The sequence below is a fragment of the Podarcis muralis genome, chromosome 11 (genome assembly GCF_964188315.1).
Source record: "Podarcis muralis chromosome 11, rPodMur119.hap1.1, whole genome shotgun sequence".
Lineage (NCBI taxonomy): Eukaryota > Metazoa > Chordata > Lepidosauria > Squamata > Lacertidae > Podarcis > Podarcis muralis.
In genome coordinates, this window is record NC_135665.1 from 42,097,416 (window position 1) to 42,118,676 (window position 21,261).

At 41.7% G+C, this 21,261-nt stretch overlaps 2 protein-coding genes across 6 annotated transcripts in view; one reads left to right on the forward strand and one right to left on the reverse strand.

Moving 5' to 3' along the window:
- The window catches only part of SMIM15 (small integral membrane protein 15), a 444,121-nt gene that overhangs the window by 313,986 nt on the left and 108,874 nt on the right, over positions 1-21,261 (forward strand). The window lies entirely within an intron of this gene.
- ZSWIM6 (zinc finger SWIM-type containing 6) overlaps positions 1-21,261 on the reverse strand; it is a 101,813-nt gene that overhangs the window by 43,074 nt on the left and 37,478 nt on the right. For 2 of the 4 annotated variants that reach the window (XM_077936338.1, XM_028747969.2), the window contains exons 2-3: positions 6,825-7,181; positions 195-343 (exon numbers count right to left, since the gene is read on the reverse strand). In XM_077936338.1, the coding sequence (XP_077792464.1) occupies positions 195-343; positions 6,825-7,181 (506 nt within the window). The remainder of the gene's footprint in view (positions 1-194; positions 344-6,824; positions 7,182-21,261) is intronic. The other 2 variants (XM_028747970.2, XM_077936339.1) reach the window with 2 other exon arrangements.

Consider the following 21,261-nt stretch of genomic DNA (forward strand, 5'->3'; position numbering starts at 1 on the left):
AACAACTGATTTTAAGTCACATTGACTTGCACTCCTCCACAGGAGACCACTTAGTAGTAATACCAAACAGTGTTCCAATAAGCAAACAGGGACATCATTAAGGAAGAAGCAAGCCAATTGAAAGGGCCTACTTGAAAACAGGTGATGTGTGGATGGAGCATTCATGACAGCCACAAATATTCCTTCCTACCTACCTTTGCAAAAAGCAAATTGAGTTGCTTCCCTGATCCATGGTATCCACCCTGGGAGAGGAAGAGTTTAACCTGTTCCTGGACTTGCTCTTCATCCAGATGCCAGCAGTTTTCATCATCTATGCTAGCACCAGCTGTTGGATCAGGAGCACCTACAACCACAATAGAAAAATTATACATATATACACAGACAGAGGGGGGGTGGTATTCTTGGTGCATGGGGATCAAGCTGTTCCCGTTCAAAATATGGTGAAGTTATGAATGATTTCTTATTATAATCTCTGTTGTGGTTGCAGTCATGGGTGATGAATTCTAGCTACCGGCTCTATACAATCAGGCCACTGTACACAGACATAGTGACTTTTAACACACCAAGTGACTGGAGAGGCGTGTTTAAAAGAAAAAGAAAATCAGCCTGCCTGCATGCAACCTCAGAACACAGAGCCAATGTTTTAAAAAGGTGAACACATGCAACAGCCTGATATAGAACAACTGTACAGGGTCACTGCTTGAGTACGTGCTTTGCAGGTTCAGCCTCCAGAATCTCAGCTTAAAAGTCTTTCAAGTCTAAGAAAGGTCTATGCCCAAGATCTTAGAGAGCCAGTGGTATGACTCTGTATAAGATCACCACCTTATGTTTGTTATGCTTGATATGGATTAACAGCTGGGGATACTGGCAAACACTGAAAAAGCCAAAGAAAACATGCATAGTCTCTTTTCTTAGTTAAAATGGATTTGCAAGTTAAAGGGTCTTTTCACAGCCAGTAATCACCCTCATTAAGCACACACTTGGACAAAGAGCCTTTCATAGTATTGATCTGTCATTGGACACACCATTTATATGGATACACCTCTCACCAACATTTTATGTAGCCATATTTATAGTCCCCTTTTCCCCAAGGACCTTCCCCCTTTTCAATCTCAAATTTTTTAGTGCTTTTAAAAACCTTTTGTACTGTTCTTGTTCTTTTCTGGTTTCAAACCTGGATTTATCCTCCTGCTGATTTTATTCTGTTTTTGATTTTACGCTTACATTTTATTGCCTTTTTTTAGCATAAATCTATAATACTGTAATCAAAACACTATGCGTTGTTCTTCCCCATGTATCCTCACAACCAACCTACAAGAGGCTGAGAATTGCCCCAGGCCACCCAACGAGTGGTATGGCCAAGTGGGGATTTGAACATGGATCCCTCTGGGACTCTCTACCTCACAGGCCAAAAGCCACATTCAAGTGTAAGCTACTAGTACCAACTTTTTAAAAACAAACAAAAACCTGGATATTTTAAGCACAATGTTCCAACCATTTGCACAACATATCTGTCGTAATTTGGCAGACAACTGTTGCACTCGCTTCGAAACTCACTGAAGAGCTTCAAAGGCCAGATGTCACCAGAAACACTGAGGACCAAACACTTGAGACTTCAAGACAGTTCTTGACCCTCTTCATATAAGAAAATGAAACTAGGCTTTCTCCAAACAACGTAGTCAGCACCCATTTCAAACATGGTAACAATTCCTGTTTAAGGCTTTATATAAAGTGTTCCCAATTAAACGCCTTCAGAATCAAACAAGCACATCTAAAGGCATAAACAAACTTGTTTAAAAGTCCTCTCCCCTTTTGTGGCATTGAAAGGGACGCGGCTGGCGCTGTGGGTTAAACCACAGAGCCTAGAACTTGCTGATCAGAAGGTCAGTGGTTCGAATCCCCATGACGGGGTGAGCTCCTGTTGCTCGGTCCCTGCTCCTGCCAACCTAGCAGTTCAAAAGCACGTCAAAGTGCAAGTAGATAAATAGGTTCCCGCTCCGGCGGGAAGGTAAATGGCGTTTCTGTGCGCTGCTCTGGTTCGCCAGAAGCGGCTTAGTCATGCTGGCCACATGACCCGGAAGCTGTACACTGGCTCCCTGGGCCAATAAAACGAGATGACTGCCGCAACCCCAGAGTCGGTCACGACTGGACCTAATGGTCAGGGGTCCCTTTACCTTTAATTAACCGCCTTCAGAATCAAACAAGCACATCTAAAGGCATAAACAAACTTGTTTAAAAGTTCTCTCCCCTTTTGTGGCATTTTAAGACATTTTTAATGCATGCCATCAGTATATACTTGATGCAACTTGAAAGTTGTCCAAAAACATTTCTTTAAGGGAAGCCATGGTAACAAGGCACTATAACACCAGAGACTGATACTACTTTGCAAATAGTTGAAAACAAGTAATTGCTCCAGTACAAGTGTGGATAAACAGCAGCAAAATATGTATGTGACAGCAAGCTGTGCTCTTGCACAGTTGGCATAAAATACTTAGAACTCTAGGACTAGATATGGCAATCATCATGTTGGCACAATACCAAAGATATTAAATTGTTGTGCTGGTTTCCTGTACCACCTTCTAAGAGGCTCAGATTGGCACATGTGGCTTCCATACATCTCCCATAGAACAAACTCACCTGGCCAGGAACCAAGAACTGCTTAGCTTTGGGCAGGAACCGCATCATGTATCTTCATAATGTTGTCTGAGATTATGCTGCAGTAACTTGCAAGTGTATGGAACCAGTGTGTGGAAGATAGGCAATATATAAAGATGCCATTGGATTGTTAAGAAATCTTTGTACTGGAAACTGGTTTTTCTAGAAAAAAACATTGTATGTTCACAAGTATGTTGCAAGATGACCTCAGAGGTTCCTCCCAAGCCTATTACTCTATACTGTATTGAAAACACTAGGCTGAAGGCTCATTCACAAAACTTGTTCTAGGTAAACAAACAAACACTAAGTCTTCAGAGAAATAACACATTTGAAGCGATTTGCACCATATTATAGCTGGTGGGTTAAGGGGAAAATATGATACAATGTCTACTATTTTACATCAAGGATCCAGCTAGGCTAGCATCCTGAGTCAAACCATGGCCAGCCCAGATGCCTCCAAGAAGCCAGAGATAGCTGAGATGCTGTCAACATCCTTAAAGGTTTCATCTACATACTTCTCTGATTTTCTCAGCTTTGCCATCTTAGCCTCAAAGGAACAAACAAATATTCCCCAAGAGCTAACAGCTCAGTGCACCAAGCACACACCCATGACTTCTGCCCTGGAGACAGTCAGTCATAATATGTGACATATTATGGAAAACACCAATTATTCCTCCACACCCTTGCTGATTTTCTAGCTTCTAGACTCGTGTCTTCAAAATGTCATGTGTGTGTTTTTACAAAGCTGAGCACTGTGTTGAGGAGTTGGTTTTCAAGCTCACTGTGGTGACTTGCCTAAAGCCACCTAGTGAGTTAGTGAGATTTAACTTCCTAATTCACAATGCATTTCATGTATTTAATTTCTTTTTTATTAAATTGTTTTTTAAACCCAACTCTCAATGTACATTGCCTTCACAAGGCAGTATACAGAAATAATAGTTAATCAAAGTGTAGCAATGAATCAAAACCAGTTTTATAAAATTTAGTCTTGGGTGCTGTAATACACTGGCTCTAAGATGCCTTCCATTGAAGTTGTGGCGATTCACCTAGTCAAATTAGGATGCACCATAACATATATATGAGATTCAGCCATTAAAACAACAACAACAACTTTTTTTCCCTTATTATTTTGCCTACCTTTTGCTAGCTAGTCATTTTTTCAAGACCATATTCCACAGTTTCAAAGACTATTTCAACTACTTCAACTTACCTATGAAGTATCTTGAACAACACACATTCTCTCAGGCCAAGGCCATCCGGAATGTCTCATTCTGAACTCAAGTTGGTGCCTGAAACTGTTAACCCCTAAGCACCAGCTCAGGCCTCCACCATCTCGTGCCCTCCAGATGTTTTGCACTACAGTTCCATCAGCTCTGTTCAAGACAGGTTGGGAAAGGCTGCACTACTTAATTTGAGGCTGAGGGATCCAAAACAGTGGTGGTGTGACTCTGTGGACATTCCCAGCACCTAACATTACATGGTTGATACCGGTATCATGAACATGGGCAGCTGGTAACTGCATAACTGAATGGGCATGGTATCCCCTATGGAGTTGTACCTTTCTGATAACTACAGGGCAGGGGAGGAAAAGAATTGGGTAATCAGAGCTGCAAATACCACACAACCTTTCCAGCAAGAAAATAAAGATGTGCCGAGTTTTTCTAGTCAGTATTCTATAAATGTCCCAGGACAAAGTTTATGATAGAACAATTAAGACTGTTGAAAGCATCCTAGTGGCATTCTAAAGATAAACTGTAAGGGGGGGGGGACTAATGAAAAACATGTGACATTTAAGTCTTCCCAGGGCCAGTTTGACCAGTGTTGTTTTTGTTTTTAAAATGCCACAACAAGAGAATTATTCGCCTGATCTACCAATTTGAACGTGGCCAAGCTGTGCTTTAAAATCCCGGTTCACAGGTAGGACTTCATTGTTTCAATCCTTTTCTGCAAAGGAGCTAATGCGCAGAATCAGAACAGCTCTGGTCAGTGTAGCCATCTTATCAGCTGCATGACTGACATTCATGACTGATGTTCTAATAATTCCAACAGCTGCAACCAAACAAGTTCTGTATACCTCTTTGGGGACAAAGTTCACTAAGAAAATCTACTGCCACAAGTCAACTATTATGTAGTTTTCAGATGAGGGATGGGTATCACAATCAAGACAGTACAGCTTACCATATTAAAGGCTGAAACAGACTTTTCCTCATACTTTTTACTTCAGTACTAACTAGTTTTTGTCAAGCTTAGTTATAAAAACTAAAAGAATGACACATATGGAGACGGAAGAGGTTCAACGTATCTAGACACAGCTCTAGAACACATTCAAAACTTGTTTCTTCCATAAAATCTTCAGAACCTCTCTGTAAACACCTCCATAAACAGACTGAAAGCCATCTCAGGAGCGTATGGCAGTGGGACACCACTTGAAACTGCCTTTCTATCGTAGCAGCTCAGTGCTCCATGGGGCAGGCTATTTGTGTGTACCATGTAAACAACACTGTTTTCTACACACCCTTTATAGGACATATTCCTATATACAGAATAATTAAAATGGGAGATACTTAAATAAGGGGGATGGGTTGCTGGGTGAGAGGAGTTGGAACTCAAGATGGTTGAAAAGCCAACTTCCCCACCTCACAGATGCCTGGAGCAACATAAACATTTTTCAGAATAAATCCCTTGCCTTGGTAAATAGCACCCAGTTAGCTTCTACAAAATACGCCTCACTTTCCAACCCCAATATGACTCCTTTCCATATACTGCCACTCCAAATTCCTTTGGCACCACTGCTACTGCACCCCAAAGGATCCTTCCTTCCCACAGATGGCAATTCTCCACCATATAAACCCTACTTTAACATAACCCTTAAAAATCTGCCAAAACAGCTGTCTCATCCATCCTGGTACCCTAAACAGGTGTTGTCATTCAAGTACTCATCTATTGCACACCACCAACCACTCTATACCCTTCCCTCTTGGGTGTAAAAAGCAAGTGATACACAAGGCTCGTGTTCAAATCCCTACGCTGCCTTATGCATCGCATAATCCTTGACACATTAGTTGCTAATTTATAGGGAACAATGGGAGATACTGGTGCTGAACAACCCTGTGCTATCCATTGCTGAGTTATATTTTCTTCCATGTATATTAGCTCTAGCTCCAAGTAAAGCAGAGTGAAGCAAAAGGTCCTGTGATGCCCACACTGAGGACTCCAGGAGCCTATATTTTGGACAGTCATGGTACAAGAAAATTTCTAAGGCTGTGTTTACACAGTCATTGCTGTGAACTTATTTCATTATGTTGCTTATTGATAAGACATTCCTAAGATGAAGATGCAGATTTAGGCAAAACCCCTGTGTCTTCTCAGCCTCACGTATGTCATGTTGTGGACCCTGGTATCCCTGAAAATAGTTCAACGTGTCCAGAAGTCTAACATTTAGCTACCAAACATTCTGTTTCTTTACCCAGGTATTTGAACAGATTTTACTGATTTACTGAAAGTTTCCACCTGCTTTAAAGTTTCATTTGCTGTCTTAATTGAGGAGGTTGGGGTTTTTTTTTTGTATTTGTTCCATGCTATACACTGCCTGAAATCTGGTATACAAATGTTTCCAAATAAAATCCTTCCTGTGTTATTTATGGGACTAACTACCATTGTTAGTTTTTGACACTATAGTTGCTCAAGAACTATCATAGGATGCCTATAAAACCATATGAAGTCGCAATCATCTGCAACCTTTGGAACATGGTTTGGTCAAGTATTGCTCTCCATCCAGGCATATCATAGTGATGGCATTAGACACTACTGAAGTTTTCAGAGTACTGCCTCCCCACACAATATACACTTAAGCAGCTACAGAAGCCATCCTTTGTTTTGTCCTGTTCCTGATAATTCCATATCTGCTTGGACCTCAAGCAACTGAACGTATTATATTCCCTCCCAGTATTAACTGGGCCTATTATGATCATCCTTCCGAAAAGTATGTGTAACGTTCCTTACTAGCTGTTTTCAGTCAAGTCTTTCACTGCATTGCCTAAAGAAGTCCAAGGTGAAATGTGTCTTTTATTGCTGTAACTGTACTTGCAGGTGAATCCATAAAGTCCAGTACATCACCACAGATAGAAGAATATCAGTAAGCCTGTACGCTGTACAGGAAGCTAACTCACCATGAACTTGATTGATCTCTGAATTCTGAGAAAGGATTTCATCTGCTAATTTCTGAGCAGTTGGCAAAACTTCTGTATGGTGCACTGTGATCAAATACTGTACAAACTTTTGTAGTTGGTCTCTGTTCATTTGAAAGAGAGTCTCTGAAATGGGAAGATGCAGTTTGACCTGATCTGGCTTGCGAATCCGGTACAAAGAAAGTGCCACGACGTGGGCACAGTAAAATATGTCTTTGTTTCCACAGCTACAGGTCACTGAGGTAATCTTGCAACGATCAAAGCTGATAGCTACATTGCAAACAGTTTCTGGCTCCGATTGCATTGCAGGCTCCGTCACTGTGCCACTCAGGTGGAAACCTGTTCATTGAAGAAACAAAAGAATAAAAAAGGACAATTCAGTCAAGTGTCTACGATTGCCATTTTAAGTGAGAAAAGCACTGTAGTTCATCAACAAGTAGAATGAAGTTTTAAATAGAGACAGTCTTAGACAGCAACTGTGGTCTTCGGCAGCAGCCACTAAAAGTCACCCAAAGGAACAGTGTGCATATAAATAGCTTCGTACACACAAAGTGGTCATTGTGGTAGAAAATGACTACAGAAAAAAACAGGAAACAGACTGAACAGGCCAGTGCGCTAAGCCTCCATTACTTTAGAACTCTCATGGCAGTACATTTTCCAGCTCCACAGACAGCAAACACTAGTTAGAACCTTCCATCAGTGGAATCTGGCAGGACTTAACTGGTTTCAGTGTGAAGAAGAAAAAGAGTTCACATGAATGTCAAAACAATATTCAGTGGTTCTGTAGAGGTTACTCAATTAATTCTATACTGTTCATCTGTATTTGTTTCACAGCCTGATAATGAGAATACACCTTCACAGGAAGAAATAACCATTTCTAGATCACTGATGAGTTTACCCATGTGTTCAGACCTAGAAATACCACAAACACTTAATCTTAGTTATGCAGTGCTCTTAAGGGAAGAATGCACATGAGTGAAATGGCCATTATGCATATACATATTTTCCCCTTGTGTAAATGTGTATGCAGCCAAAATAGGTAGAGTGCAGTTAGCAGAACATCCTTCTGCTATAACATTTACTCCTAATAGGCCTACACAAACTTTAACATTGGCCTTCAAGTACCACATATGCCTACTGCAACTTCAGCACAGACTTAGCAGAACATCCTTCTGCTATAACATTTACTCCTAATAGGCCTACACAAACTTTAACATTGGCCTTCAAGTACCACATATGCCTACTGCAACTTCAGCACAGACTTTGGAGGAGGAGGAGGAGAAGAAAAGCCAAGCTACACCATCATAACCATGGCAAAACACTTTTGTGAGGATGTACATGTCACTGAGGAAAGTTGCATGACATAATGTTCCCCCCATGCAGAAGAGGATCCCTTGCACTCAGAAAACTTGCATGCGGGGTAGGAAAGCGTATCCTACCGTTCTGTGCTGTGCTAAATTTATCATATATACTTAGTTGTGGGGAAAGCATTTAAATATGTGATACCTTGCCTGTAATGCAAAGTAATACAATCCAGGAAAGGACCTACAGTGCACTTTTACTGCACATTTAATCCACTTTTGAAATGTCCTCTGTCCACAAAGGTCGACTGTAGATTTGTCCTAGCCTGTAGTTATGTATTAAAAGCTATTTCAAATAAAACCAGTCACAGTACCAACACGACTCTTGTACCAACGATTAGATAAGGAGTATCAAAGATTAAATAAAGGGTATCAATTTTGCATGTCCAAAGCATTGTGATACAAAAGATTGATGTGAGCAACTTCGGGTGTGTCTTGTTAGCAAATGAATGTTAATGAAGTGAAAGGCAAGACAAACCAAAACGGAAAGGGAGGGAAGAGAACTAAAGCACTGAGCTATGATTCATGAATTCCTTTTGGAGCGACACTGGTTCTCTACCTGCCCATAGGAATCCAATCCATTTCCCACATAATTTTCAATTAGTAATCTCTTCCTGACCATAAAAGACATTAATTAATTTAATTTATTCATAAAATGTATATACTGCTTGAGTGTGTTTTAAAAAAAAACCCTTGAATTGATTTACAAATAAGATAAAACAGTATCACTAAAAAAGATGTTATGAAAAAGTAGAGCTAGTGTCATCAGCATACTGATGGCACCTCATCCCAAAACACCTGATGACCACTCCCAGCGGCTTCATGGAGGTATTAAATGTGGCACCCCATAACGTAGCCACCAGGGGGGCAAAAACACTCTCCCAATGCTACTGCCTCTGGACTCGGTCCTGAAGGGAGAATCAGAACCACTGTAATACAGTGCCCCCAATTCCTACTCTCCAGAGATGGTCCAGGAGGATACCATGGTCAATGGTATGAAAAGTCGATGAGAGACTGTCTTTACAGGGGGGAAACCAGAAGTCTTACCCAGCATTAATGTTTAGGCAATCAGCTCCCCCCACCCCATTGAAATGTACTATTTTTAAAAAAGCATCTACAGTAATGCAAAGTTTTGATATCAACTCAGTGGCTTGGTAGAACATGAGACTCTTAATCTCGGGGTTGTGGATTCAAGCCCCACGTTGGGCAAAAGATTCCTGCATTGTAGGAATTTGGACTAGATGACCCTTGTGGCCCCTTCCAACTCTATGATTCTATGATCTTGAGTTTCCCCTCCGCAAAAGGAGGGGCTCCATCTGTTCACAGAAGGGTCTTTGATCCAGCAGAGACTCTTAATGGTGGAGGTGATTTGTGCCGATTAACCCTTTCCCCTGCAGCACTCCACAGCCCTCCCATCTGGAGATTTTCAGGGAGGGAAGAGGAGGGGCAAGGAGAAATCAGTGGCAATAGTGTCCCTTTTCTACCAGTGGAAGCATCCCACAACTGCTCCTCTCTAACTGTGAGGATATTGCATGGCTCTATACAGTACTGAGGGACACGGGTGGCGCTGTGGGTAAAAGCCTCAGCGCCTAGGGCTTGCCGATCAAAAGGTCGGCGGTTCGAATCCCCACGGCGGGGTGCGCTCCCGTTGCTCGGTCCCAGCGCCTGCCAACCTAGCAGTTCGAAAGCACCCCCGGGTGCAAGTAGATAAATAGGGACCGCTTACTGGCGGGAAGGTAAACGGCGTTTCCGTGTGCAGCTCTGGCTCGCCAGAGCAGCGATGTCACGCTGGCCACGTGACCCGGAAGTGTCTCCGGACAGCGCTGGCCTCTTGAGTGAGATGGGCGCACAACCCTAGAGTCTGTCAAGACTGGCCTGTACGGGCAGGGGTACCTTTACCTTTACCTTTACCTTTATACAGTACTGAAACACAGGTACAGGGTTCATACAAACCCAAAGAACACCTGTGGCCTCTCTTGATTCAAGTATGGCTTGTAGCAACTACAAAGCAGCTCTAGAACTGAAATGATTAAGCAAGAGAAGAAGGAACACAAACACATTTAGCCAACTTGAGACTTGCTATACATGCTGTTGGCAATTTTCATATGGAGGTTTTTCTCTCTTCTGGACGTTATCCTTCTTTCTTCGGTATAATTTTACTTTTTACTGTAACCTCGTATAGTTTCCAGTCAAGACAGCAATAAAAGGCCACAGAAAACCGCAGCAGCGAACACTTCCAAGATGAGGACGTGGGATGGTCACACGACACCAACCTCAAAATTCCAGCTGCCTGGAAAGACCAAGGCTCCTAGTCAAGTGCCTAACATTGTGGTCAGGCAACCCTAAACTAGGCTCTCTCTGAAGGGGCACAAGGGCTGACGGACACCCCACAAACTGGGACCAAGCATGATAATGGCCAGACATCCAGTCACAGAGGAAACAAGTGATAATGTCCAAGGTTAAAGTAAGATTTGCTTGAGACAGAACTTCCTGTTCTCATTATGACCACTTGCATCTTTAACCCAGTTCAGACTACAAGGCCAAGTGATAATGTTTTTGACAGAACTCCATTTGCTAGTCCCCTGCACCCATCTGTTATTCTCAACTTCCACCTGATCAGTTTTCATGTCAAGTAGCTGCTATATCCCACAAACTTAGCCATCAGCTGAAAAAGCCAGTACAGTGGTACCTCTGGATACGAACTTACGGTAATTTGTTCTGGAGGTCCGTTCTTAACCTGAAACCATTCTTAACCTGAGGTACCACTTTAGCTAATGGGGCCTCCCGCTGCCACTGTGCCGCTGGTGCAGGATTTCTGTTCTCATCCTGAGGTAAAGTTCTTAACCCGAGGTACTACCTCCAGGTTAGTGGAGTCTGTAACCCGAAGTGTTTGTAACCTGAGGTACCACTGTAGTATGCACAGCAAGAATTCAGCTCATCTCCCTTCAACGTTAAACCTGTACTGGATGACTAAACATTGGTCAGAACATTGGTCCTTCCAGCTCAGTATCGTCTATACCGCCTGACGGGGGAAATACTCAGTCCCACCAGGAGATGCAGAGGATTCAACAAGGGACCTTCTGCACGCAAAGCAGATGCTCTACCACTGAGCTACAGCCCTTCCCCATAAGGATCTGTAGATCTCAAGACACAAATATGCACAGCTCAGTACAATTCCATGATGCTTTAACTCAGATTCTTGCATCGCAGGGTGTTGGTCTAGATGACCCCCAGGGTCCCTTCCACCTCTACAATTCTATAATTCTATAAATGAGGACATCACACTAAATCCAATGTTCTCTAACTGCCTTGCCACAGCACTACGCACACTGAGCTCCTCAAAGGGGTGTGTTGTTTCCAATAGGCAAAACTAAGAACTTTACTGGCAGGAACCTGCCAAACCAAGTCACAGAGTTCTCAGCTGCCACACATAAACCACCCATAATATCAGTTTAGAGACAAAAAGACAGACAGACAGACAAGTATGATGTAGAGAGAAATGTTCAGCCACCTCACTAAGTCAATCACATGTTAAAACAAACCTAAAATAACCCATTCTTTTTACCCTTCCATTCACTTTTAAAACTTACAGCTTTTGTTTCTATTCTCCCAGAAGAGCCAAAGATTACTTCCTGTTCAATACTTTTCAGCTACGGTAAAGCAATGTTAAAAATTTGTCTCCATGCAGAGGAATTAATGTTTGTTCCAAAATAATATCACTCTCCCTACAGCACCTTGACCTTTACTTTACTCCAATCAAAGCCTACACACACAAAGTGAAGGGCAACACTAGTGACTTCTGAAGAACTATATTCATGTAACGAATTTCATAAGGAGCATTATGTCATGTGAGCTCCTACCTGCAGCCTTGCATCACAGAGCCCAGACATAGGTTTGCCACCTCAGTGAGAATGAGGCCACAGTCTAACAAAGATTTGTAGGTTTAGGTTACTACAATACTTTATCTTGTCTTTCCTGTTTATGTAGTAGAAAGCTGTCTTTTCTGATAACAACTGCGGAAAACAAGAGCCTCAAAACACTTCCTCTGTTTTCTTCTTCCAGAATCACCATTTGGTTGCGAAATCACAACAGATGCTGTAAAAACTACTTTACCCTCTAAGAATGGGAGTGGGGAGAGTGTCGAAAGGCTTATATTTGAGTCTACAAATTTCATGCTATTATTACATAATTTAGGTTTTAACCATGGTTAGCGGATCAGGTATCTAGTTATTGACAAACTATTTTCACAAAAAGAGGGGAGAGGTTTAATGTATCTCTACTCATATACCTCTTGGAAATTTGAGGTCTCCTCAACAGATGGGCATTCATGTGACAGCGATTGGAGAGAAGCCTGCAGTTGTCACTGGATGAGAAGAGAGAAAACTGGTCCATTCTCCAGTGCAAATTCCTCAGCAGATCTCCTCACAACTTCCCCCTCCCCATTATTCAGAAACCAATGCCTGCCAGTTCCTCTTATTGCAACATGAACAAATGTCTGCCTGTCCATTTGTAGCAATAAATGAAATTTAACACAAAGTAACAGATGAGCAATCCTCTTTATAAATTAACCCTCCCTTACCCACCCACCCCCAAAGTATCCTTGGATTTGCTTCCATTAAAAGCACATCTCACCACATCCTGCTGACGCTGGTTGCCAGAGCACTCCCCCAACTCCTCATCTCCCTCCAGTCTCTTGTGGACTATAGAGCATAAATTAGCTATTCATTACATGTGAAGGAGTCACAGATAGAGCTGCACCCTGCTGAGGGAGACTGCTATTTTACATGTCAATTTCACAACGAAAGCATCTGCTTCTTTCCTAATATATATTTAAAGCTGCCGCACAACGTGCAGATTATATGCTGTTCGTTGCCTGCTTGTTCGGATATCAAGAACTCCTAAGTAACATTGCTCAAAATTATTCCCTTCGAGGCCTCCATTTCTTAGCATTGTTTGTAACATACCCGTTATGTCCCCAAAGTGAATAACTTGTGTCCTTTAAAGGTTGTAGTCAAAATAATTTGGATGCGGGACTATTTTTGGCTCACAACTGCTTATGCACTAATACAGTGGTACCTTGGTTTATGAGCATAATCCGTTCCGGAGGTCCGTTCGTAAACCAAAACAGGTCGTAACCCAAGGCACGCTTTTGCCAATGGGGCCTCCAAAAATAACCACAGGTTGTAATCCAAAAGAATTGTTCATAATCCAAAAAAGGGTCATAATCCAAAAAAAGTTTGCAAACCAGGATGTGCATTTCTGGGTTTGAATTGGTCGTAATCCAAAAATGGTCGTAAAGTAGGCTGTTCGCAAATCAAGGTACCACTGTATTAGTATCTTGTGCATTTTTTAAAAAAATCACCTTATAGAACCAGCCATTACTCATTTCAAATGCACAACAAACACAGAACTGTTACACAACGGCCGTATGAAAAACCTGGTATAAAAGCATAAGGCGATGTAACAAACCCATTGCCCAACCGCAAGGCAAAAGAACTCTGTAACCACCAAGTGAACCGAAGCGCCAATGCTTTTATTGAGAGAGAGAGAGAGCCTAAAACCTGGAGAACAATTTTTTGTATTATTGGTTTCATTCCTGCCTGCATCATGTCAGTAGGAAACTGAAGCAGGATTAAGCCCCAGAAATGATTGGTAAATTACCCCATGCAAAGCAGCTGAGGGAGTGGGGAAAGAGTGATGCGTAGAACTGCCAGGGGGAAATGTGCTCAGTCTATTACAAACACATCTTTACAGCTCGGAAAGGCTGAAGATACCCGCCCACTTCTCTACTTCATCAGCCTCTCCCAATGCACCTTTCTCTGGAGATGGGGAGGGCATGTAATGACCAATTCAGCCTTCAGCTATATACCACAACTGTTTTGAGTAGGCAAAGAGCTGGCAATGAATTTCCAGATAAGGCATGTTCAGGTGTTATTAAACGACAGCTACAATTCTCAGCCCACAAACTGGAATAACTAGTTCACCAGTTGTACCAGTGCTTTATGCTGGTGAAACTAGTAAGGCTGCCTGCCTCCTTCAAAAGGGCAACATGAAAGTCTGTTCATTAAGCCAGAATGATTTAAAATACAGCCGTAACAGTTGCTTACTCTATACATGTGTGTGTGTGCGCGCGCGCACACACACAACTACGCCTGGAGTAATTATCTTGATTTTGAGCAAAATCACATCTGTTTGTGTGCAAGTAAATACAGCCCGACAGCAATTTGGTTCATCTATCAGAAAGAATCAACTGCAAGCTTAATAAGCATTATTTGCATTCTGTACAATGGTGTATTTGTTCTTTCAAGCTATTACAGTGATAATTTGAACGCATGTACTGTGTACTAAATTTAAGGTGCTCAAAGCCATAAAGCACAATGTATTCCAATTGGATAATTCTAAGCCCAGATCATTTAATGTCAAACATTACTGCATCTAGTTACAGAGCTGTTTACCAAAGCAGCAGCTACGCTGACTTTTCTGCAGCAGCTATACCCAACATTTTAAATGGCTTCATTTCGTTCAGCTAACACTCCTCAAGAGGGGGAAAAAAACACTGTTTAAGTAGTCTGAAGAGTTTTCAGTCTATACTGAATTCAGGGGGGGGCATAAAATGTTACACTTGTGCTCAGCAAAATGACACTTACATGAGAAAGGGGAGGTGATTTTCACTGATTTTGCCAGGGGCCCCACACCCCTCAAAAAGTTGCTGCAGAGGACTACAGGGGATTGGGGAGGGAATCACTAAAAATAAGTCTCTCCTATTCCTCCAACAGAAGCTTCTGATAGATTACTGTTGTCCGTACATGGAATCCCAACTCTAGATCCAACAAAATACATTGCAATTCCTGCACTGCAGGAAGTTAGTTTAAATCTTTGAGAATAGATATTATGAGGCTGCATGTTTGGTATGGATCAGGGACTGTATAAAACTGGAAAAGGAAGAAGCATTGGACTTAGAAGGCCACGATAACATACAACAGCGGCAAGAGTCTTGATAGCACAAGGATGGAAGAATGAGGAAACCCCGAGAAAAGAACAGTGGCAAGAGAATAACATGTGTTGAGAAATCAGAGAGAGGAGCTGAGGGAAGTCTCGGGGGGGGGGTTTCGATGGAGAGGTGGGGGGAAAGGGGGAAATAATGAATATGATATGTTTTGATATTTTGTTATGTTGAAATTGTTAAATTTTTTTTAAAGTAATATTTGAGACTAGAAATAGGTATCAAGGCATACAACATCCACACAGTTTTAATGAAAACTAATTACCAAGGGATAGATCAAACATAATGTTTAGTGCAAGAAGTAGGAGAGCTGGCATGCTTGCACAGGTGATTTTCATTGTGCAAGTGATAGTGCAAGCAGAAGTATACAATAGGTTAACACTGTGTACACTTCCACTAGCCCACACCATCCACTGGATTTGGGATTCCTGCAAGCAGATTGGCTGTTGTGTCAGTGGGCTGCCACAATTGGACCTCACTCCTAAATTCTACTTTATTCCCAAACTTCCTAACATGCTATCCTGGTACTGGATCAAAATAAGATAAAAGGGAATCTGTTACCATTCCTAATAAACCATGCGCCTTAAGAGTAAGCAAAATAAATATTAAAAATTGCATTGCTAAAGGGTTTTTTCCATTTTGACTGCAATCATAGTCAATCCCCTGTGATATCTTTGACGATTTTAATAAGGTGCAATTTAGTCAACTTGAATATTGGGTTCATAGAAACTATCAAAATAGTTAAGGGGGCATCCCGTTTTACTCTTTTCCTCTAACTAATGTAGATGATTACTATCTATGCAGATATCTAAAACATATGCAATTGATAGAATTGCATCAATTCTAGAAAGGTGCACTAGATGCAATAAATAAAATTGTATTGCTTGAATTTATAATTGTGGGTAATTGAGTCCTTACAGGAGCTTGTATTTGGACTCCCTGTCAAAGATAAAGCAACTATACCAATTCTACACGAAATCAGGAAAACCAGTTTCATGGTGAATTCTAGAAAACTGTACATGAAAAAATTAGCTTCATCTTGTGTGATCCTTATTGTTCCTTCATTTTTTAAAAAACCTTGCAATTAAAAGAAACCAAGAGGTCACACAGCAGCTATCTATACATTCTTTGAAATGGCACACTGCTAGCTGGCACACAGAAGAAATTACACCGAAGAAATATGCTATTATTTTGAAGAACACTTGCTTATATTATCTAAAGCCCATTCTATAGGGTCACATCCAACATCACTTTTTCATTCACACTGCCCATAAGTGCAAGCCTTTAATGTGGAAATAGCTTGACGTAAAATGATTCAAACAAGGCTAGAAAGTTGGGTTAAAAATAAAATGTCAGTTTTAAATGCATGGGCAACCAAGCATCCTGGCTTGTTCCAGCCCTCCTTCCAGGAACTAAGAGGCTGACTACACAGACAGTATGTCAAATGGTAAAACTATTTCTGGACTGTATCAGCTCAGATTGTTGATAGTTATGTGACTGAATGCTCTCCTCCCTCCTCTCCAAACCCCCAAAGATTTATGAACACAGTACACTTGTATTAAGAAAAAGTGTTCTGTTCCAGCCTGCTCTTCAACATCTACCCTCCAAGGAACAGGAATTTTTTATTTTTATTTCTGCGCATAGCATGGGATACCGCCACCATTATCTCCAGGTCAACTTAGTAAAAACATAAATAAATCCTAGCCAGTTTTAACCCTGCGTTCTCCTGTCTGGCTGTGAAGCCATGCACATTCTATTTGAGTAATCATTCCTTCATTGTCTCATTTCATATACAGCAGTACCTCAGGTTACAGACGCCTCAGGTTACAGACTCCGCTAACCCAGAAATAGTACCTCGAGTTAAGAACTTTACTTCAGGATGAGAACAGAAACTGAGTGGTGGTGGCGCAGCGACGGCGGGAGACCCCATTAGCGAAAGTGGTACCTCAGGTTAAGAACAGTTTCAGGTTAAGAACGGACCTCCAGAATGAATTGTTCTTAACCCGAGGTACCACTGTACTGAAAAAAGGCTAAGTGATATTAAAGATGAAGCTACCCTATATCAAATCAGACCATCGGTCCACTTAGCTGAGTACTGTATACACTGACCGACAGCAGTTGTCCAACATTTCAGAAGAAAGTCATTTGATGCCTACCTGAAGATGCCTAGGATTGAGCCAAAGACCTTCTTTAGGCAAAGTAATTGCTCTACTAGTTTGTATGGCCCTCCTACTATCGCGCTGGTATGGTCCTTCCAGCATAGCCTTTTAGTTTCTGTACAATACACCACCACCAGAAATAAAAGATTTAAAAAAACACCCCTTTCTCTTGAGGCACCTAAAATTCATAATTTTATTTTGATGCTAAGCATAAATCAGATGCTCGTGTTAACAAGAATGAGCACGTTTCCCACCCCATGCAAGCCCTTCTTGCTTCCTTGATCAATTCTTTGGTCACGTATAAGTATTTTGCTACTGGGCTTTGGTACTTGGCTGTGTTCTTGAAGATGTTGCTATCCTTTAAGTGTTTTACAGGGAAGGGGGGGAAATCAATATTGCCTTGAGGCAGCACATCAACACATCCTTTTAAGAGATGCTTGTGCTATGATAAAAGAAAGGAAGTTGTTCAGGTTCTACGTAGACCTCAGACATATACCTTATTTTACCACCAACCTGGCAAAACTGATCCCGCAGATTCTTTTATCAGGAGAAACTCACTTATCACTTGCCCCTGTGTGTCAGTATGAGCGTTCTTTTTTTTTTTTTTTTTTTTTTTTTTAATATTTTATTAAGGATTTTCTTGTTTTACAGAAGTGTAGTGCCTCATATATATTTTTCCCCATGTAACATTTTTACAAATCCGTTTCATTTGTTGAGGCATTAGGGGGAGAAGAAAATAAAAATAAAAATAAAAAAAGGAGAGAAAAGAGAAAGGGGGTGGAGAGAGGGAAGATGGATAAGGGTGGGATTGGGTGGCGGTGTTTCTATTATGTTTAATGTATGTAGAGTTTGGTGTCAGCGTTGCTTGTGTTGTTCACTTGTGTTCCTTTGGTGGTGAGAGAGGTTGGGGTTGGCCTAGGGTGTGATTGTTTGCTTGTGATTGGCTGTGGTGATCTTTGTTTTCGTGTGTGAGTGAGGTGGGTGGGTGTTTTGGATCAGGTTAGCCATATTGATTTGTATGCTGTTGGTGGATTATTGTCATTGTCCTGTTGGGCTGTGTGTGTGATAAAGGGGAGCCATACCGGGGTGAAGGCATCTTCTTCTGTTTGTCCCCGTGTCAGTTTCAGTTTATTAGTTAATTTTTCTAGTAGGGCTGTTTCCCATACTATTTGATACCATTGGTCCATGCTTACTCCTGACAGGTCTCTCCAGTGTCTGGTTATGGTGTTTCTGGCTGCTGAGAGCAGGTGGGTTATGAGTTCTTTGTGGTGTAAATGGGCATTGTTGTCTTGGAAGATGTTTAGTAGGGCCAATTCTGGGGTGGTGTCTATTACTTGCTTAGTTATTTTACAAATTTCTTGTATGGCTGTTGTCCAGAATAGTTGGATTTTGGGACACTCCCACCACATGTGGAAGTATGTGCCTGTGGAGGTGCACCCTCTCCAGCATTTTGGTGAGGTTCCTGGGTGTATTAGCGCTAGTTTCCTTGGTGTTAGGTACCACCTGTAGGTGAGTTTCAGTGTGAGTTCTTTTCTTTTCGTTGATATGGATTTAAAGGGGGGTTTAGACCACATTCTGGTCCATTGAGTGGGGTTTATCTCATAGCCTATGTCATTCTCCCATTGATTTTTGATTGCGTCTAGGGGATTTGCGAGATTTTGGAGTAGTATTTTGTATATTGCGGATACCATCCCTTTACCGTTTCCCTTTGTTGTTAGGAGGAGGTTTTCGAAGGTTGTCAGGGGCCTAGTTGCTGCTGATTTTACTGTTGGGTTGTTTAAGAGGGCATGTAGTTGGTGTTGTGTTAACCAGGGCATTTGGGTGTCTTCTAGTTTGTCTTGTATTTCTTGTGTTGACAAGGGTTTGTTATTTTTATAAAAGTCTATTAGGCGATACAAGCCTTTGGTTCGCCAGGTTTTTATCTTGAGGTTTTGTGCTGCATGGTGGAATAATGGGTGGTGTGCCAGGGGGATTAGTGGGGATGGGGTTGGGGATAGTTTGCCTATTTGTGTTTTCCATGCTTTGAGCATGGTCTGTGTGTACCTGTTAAGTGTTGTGGGAATTTTCTTTAGTTTGTTTGGGAGGAGTGGGTATGTTGTGGTGCAGGTGTTTTCAATTGTGTCCCTCTCTAGGTGTACCCATTGTTTTGTCTCATCTTCTAGTATATATGGGATTATATGGCGTATTTGGTTGGCGTTGTAATATGCTTCTATGTTGGGGATTCCCCATCCTCCTTCTGAGGTGGGGAGGTGCAGGTATTTGGGGCTTATTCTTGGTTTTTTATGTGAGAAGATGAAAGAGTGTAGTTTTCTCTGCCAACTGTGAAGTTGGGTTGAGGGGATCCAGATTGGGAGGGTTTGGAATAGGTAGGTTAGTTTTGGGAGTGTGATCATTTTGATCATGGCTATTTTGTCTGAGAGAGTGAAATTCATGTTATTCCATCTCTTTAGGTCTTTGTTAATTTGTCGCCACAGGGGCTTGTAGTTGTGGAGGTATAATTTATTGAGGTTTCTGGTTATTTGTACCCCTAGGTATCTGAACTTGGTGTGGCAAAGTTTTATTTTGGTGACCTTCGTGAGTTCTTTTTGGGTGTGAGGAGGGGTGTTGAAGCACATAGCTTCTGACTTTGTGAAATTTACCTGTAGGCCCGACACCATTGCAAATGCGTTGAGTTCTCTGATTAGGGAGGTTGCTGTGCTTATGGGGTCTGGTGTTGTGACCATTAGGTCATCTGCAAAGAGCCCTAATTTATAGGTCCTGCCTTTTATTTCCACTCCCTTGATGTCTGCGGCTGCTCGGATGCGGATTGCTAGGGGTTCCAGAGCCAGGATAAATAAGAAGGGAGACAGTGGGCATCCTTGTTTCGTGCCTCTTTGGATAGCTATAGTGTTAGAATCCATATTGTTAGTTCTGCATTTTGCTGAGGCTTGGGAGTATATTTGTTTGAGGATTTGTAGGAAGTTGGGGCCAAATTTCATGTTAGTTAGTACTGCTAATATGTATTTCCACTCCAAGCAATCAAAGGCTTTGAGTATGTCTAGGGACATAATTGTCAATGGGAGTTTGGTTGCCTTGCTGTGTTCGATCAGGTTCAGTAGTTTCCTGATGGGGTCTGTTATATTGCGGCCAGGGACAAAGCCAGTCTGGTCTGGGGCTATTAACTTGTGTAGGAAGATTTTTAGGCGGTTGGCCAAGATTGATGTGAATATCTTGTAGTCTTGGTTTATTAATGAGATTGGGCGGTATGATTCTACTTTGAGGCTGTCTTTTAGTGGTTTTGGGATGGAGACTATTTTGGAGTGGGTCCAGGTTTTGGGGATGGGGCCTCCTTTTATGATGTCGTTGAATAGGCGGGTCATGTAGGGCATCAAGGGTTCTTTGAATTTCTTATAGAATTCTGCTGTGAAGCCGTCTGGGCCTGGGGCTTTGTGTGGTTTCAAGTTTTTGAGGACCGCATCTATTTCCTCTGGGGTGATAGGGCTATCCATGAATTCCTGTTCCTCATCAGTTAGGGTAGGCATGGTCAGTCCTGCTAGAAATTTTTTGATTTCCCTCTCTGGTGGGTTATGGGAGGTGTATAGGTTGGAGTAAAATTCTGCAAATTCTGAAATTATTTCTTTGGGGGAGAATGTTATGTTGCCGTCTTTTTTGGTGATGCAGTGTATTCTTGTTTTGAGTGCTTTTTTCCTACATCTATTTGCTAGTAATCTGGAGTTTTTCCCTCCATATTCATAGAAACGTTGTTTAGAGTATAGAATGTTGATCATTGTTTTGTTGATTTCTAAGGAGTCTAGTTCTCTCCTTTTCTGTTCTATAAGTTTGAGGAGTTTTTTAGATCCTGTTTGTTTGTAGCGTGATGAGAGGGCTGTGATGTCTTGTTCTATTTTGCTAATTTT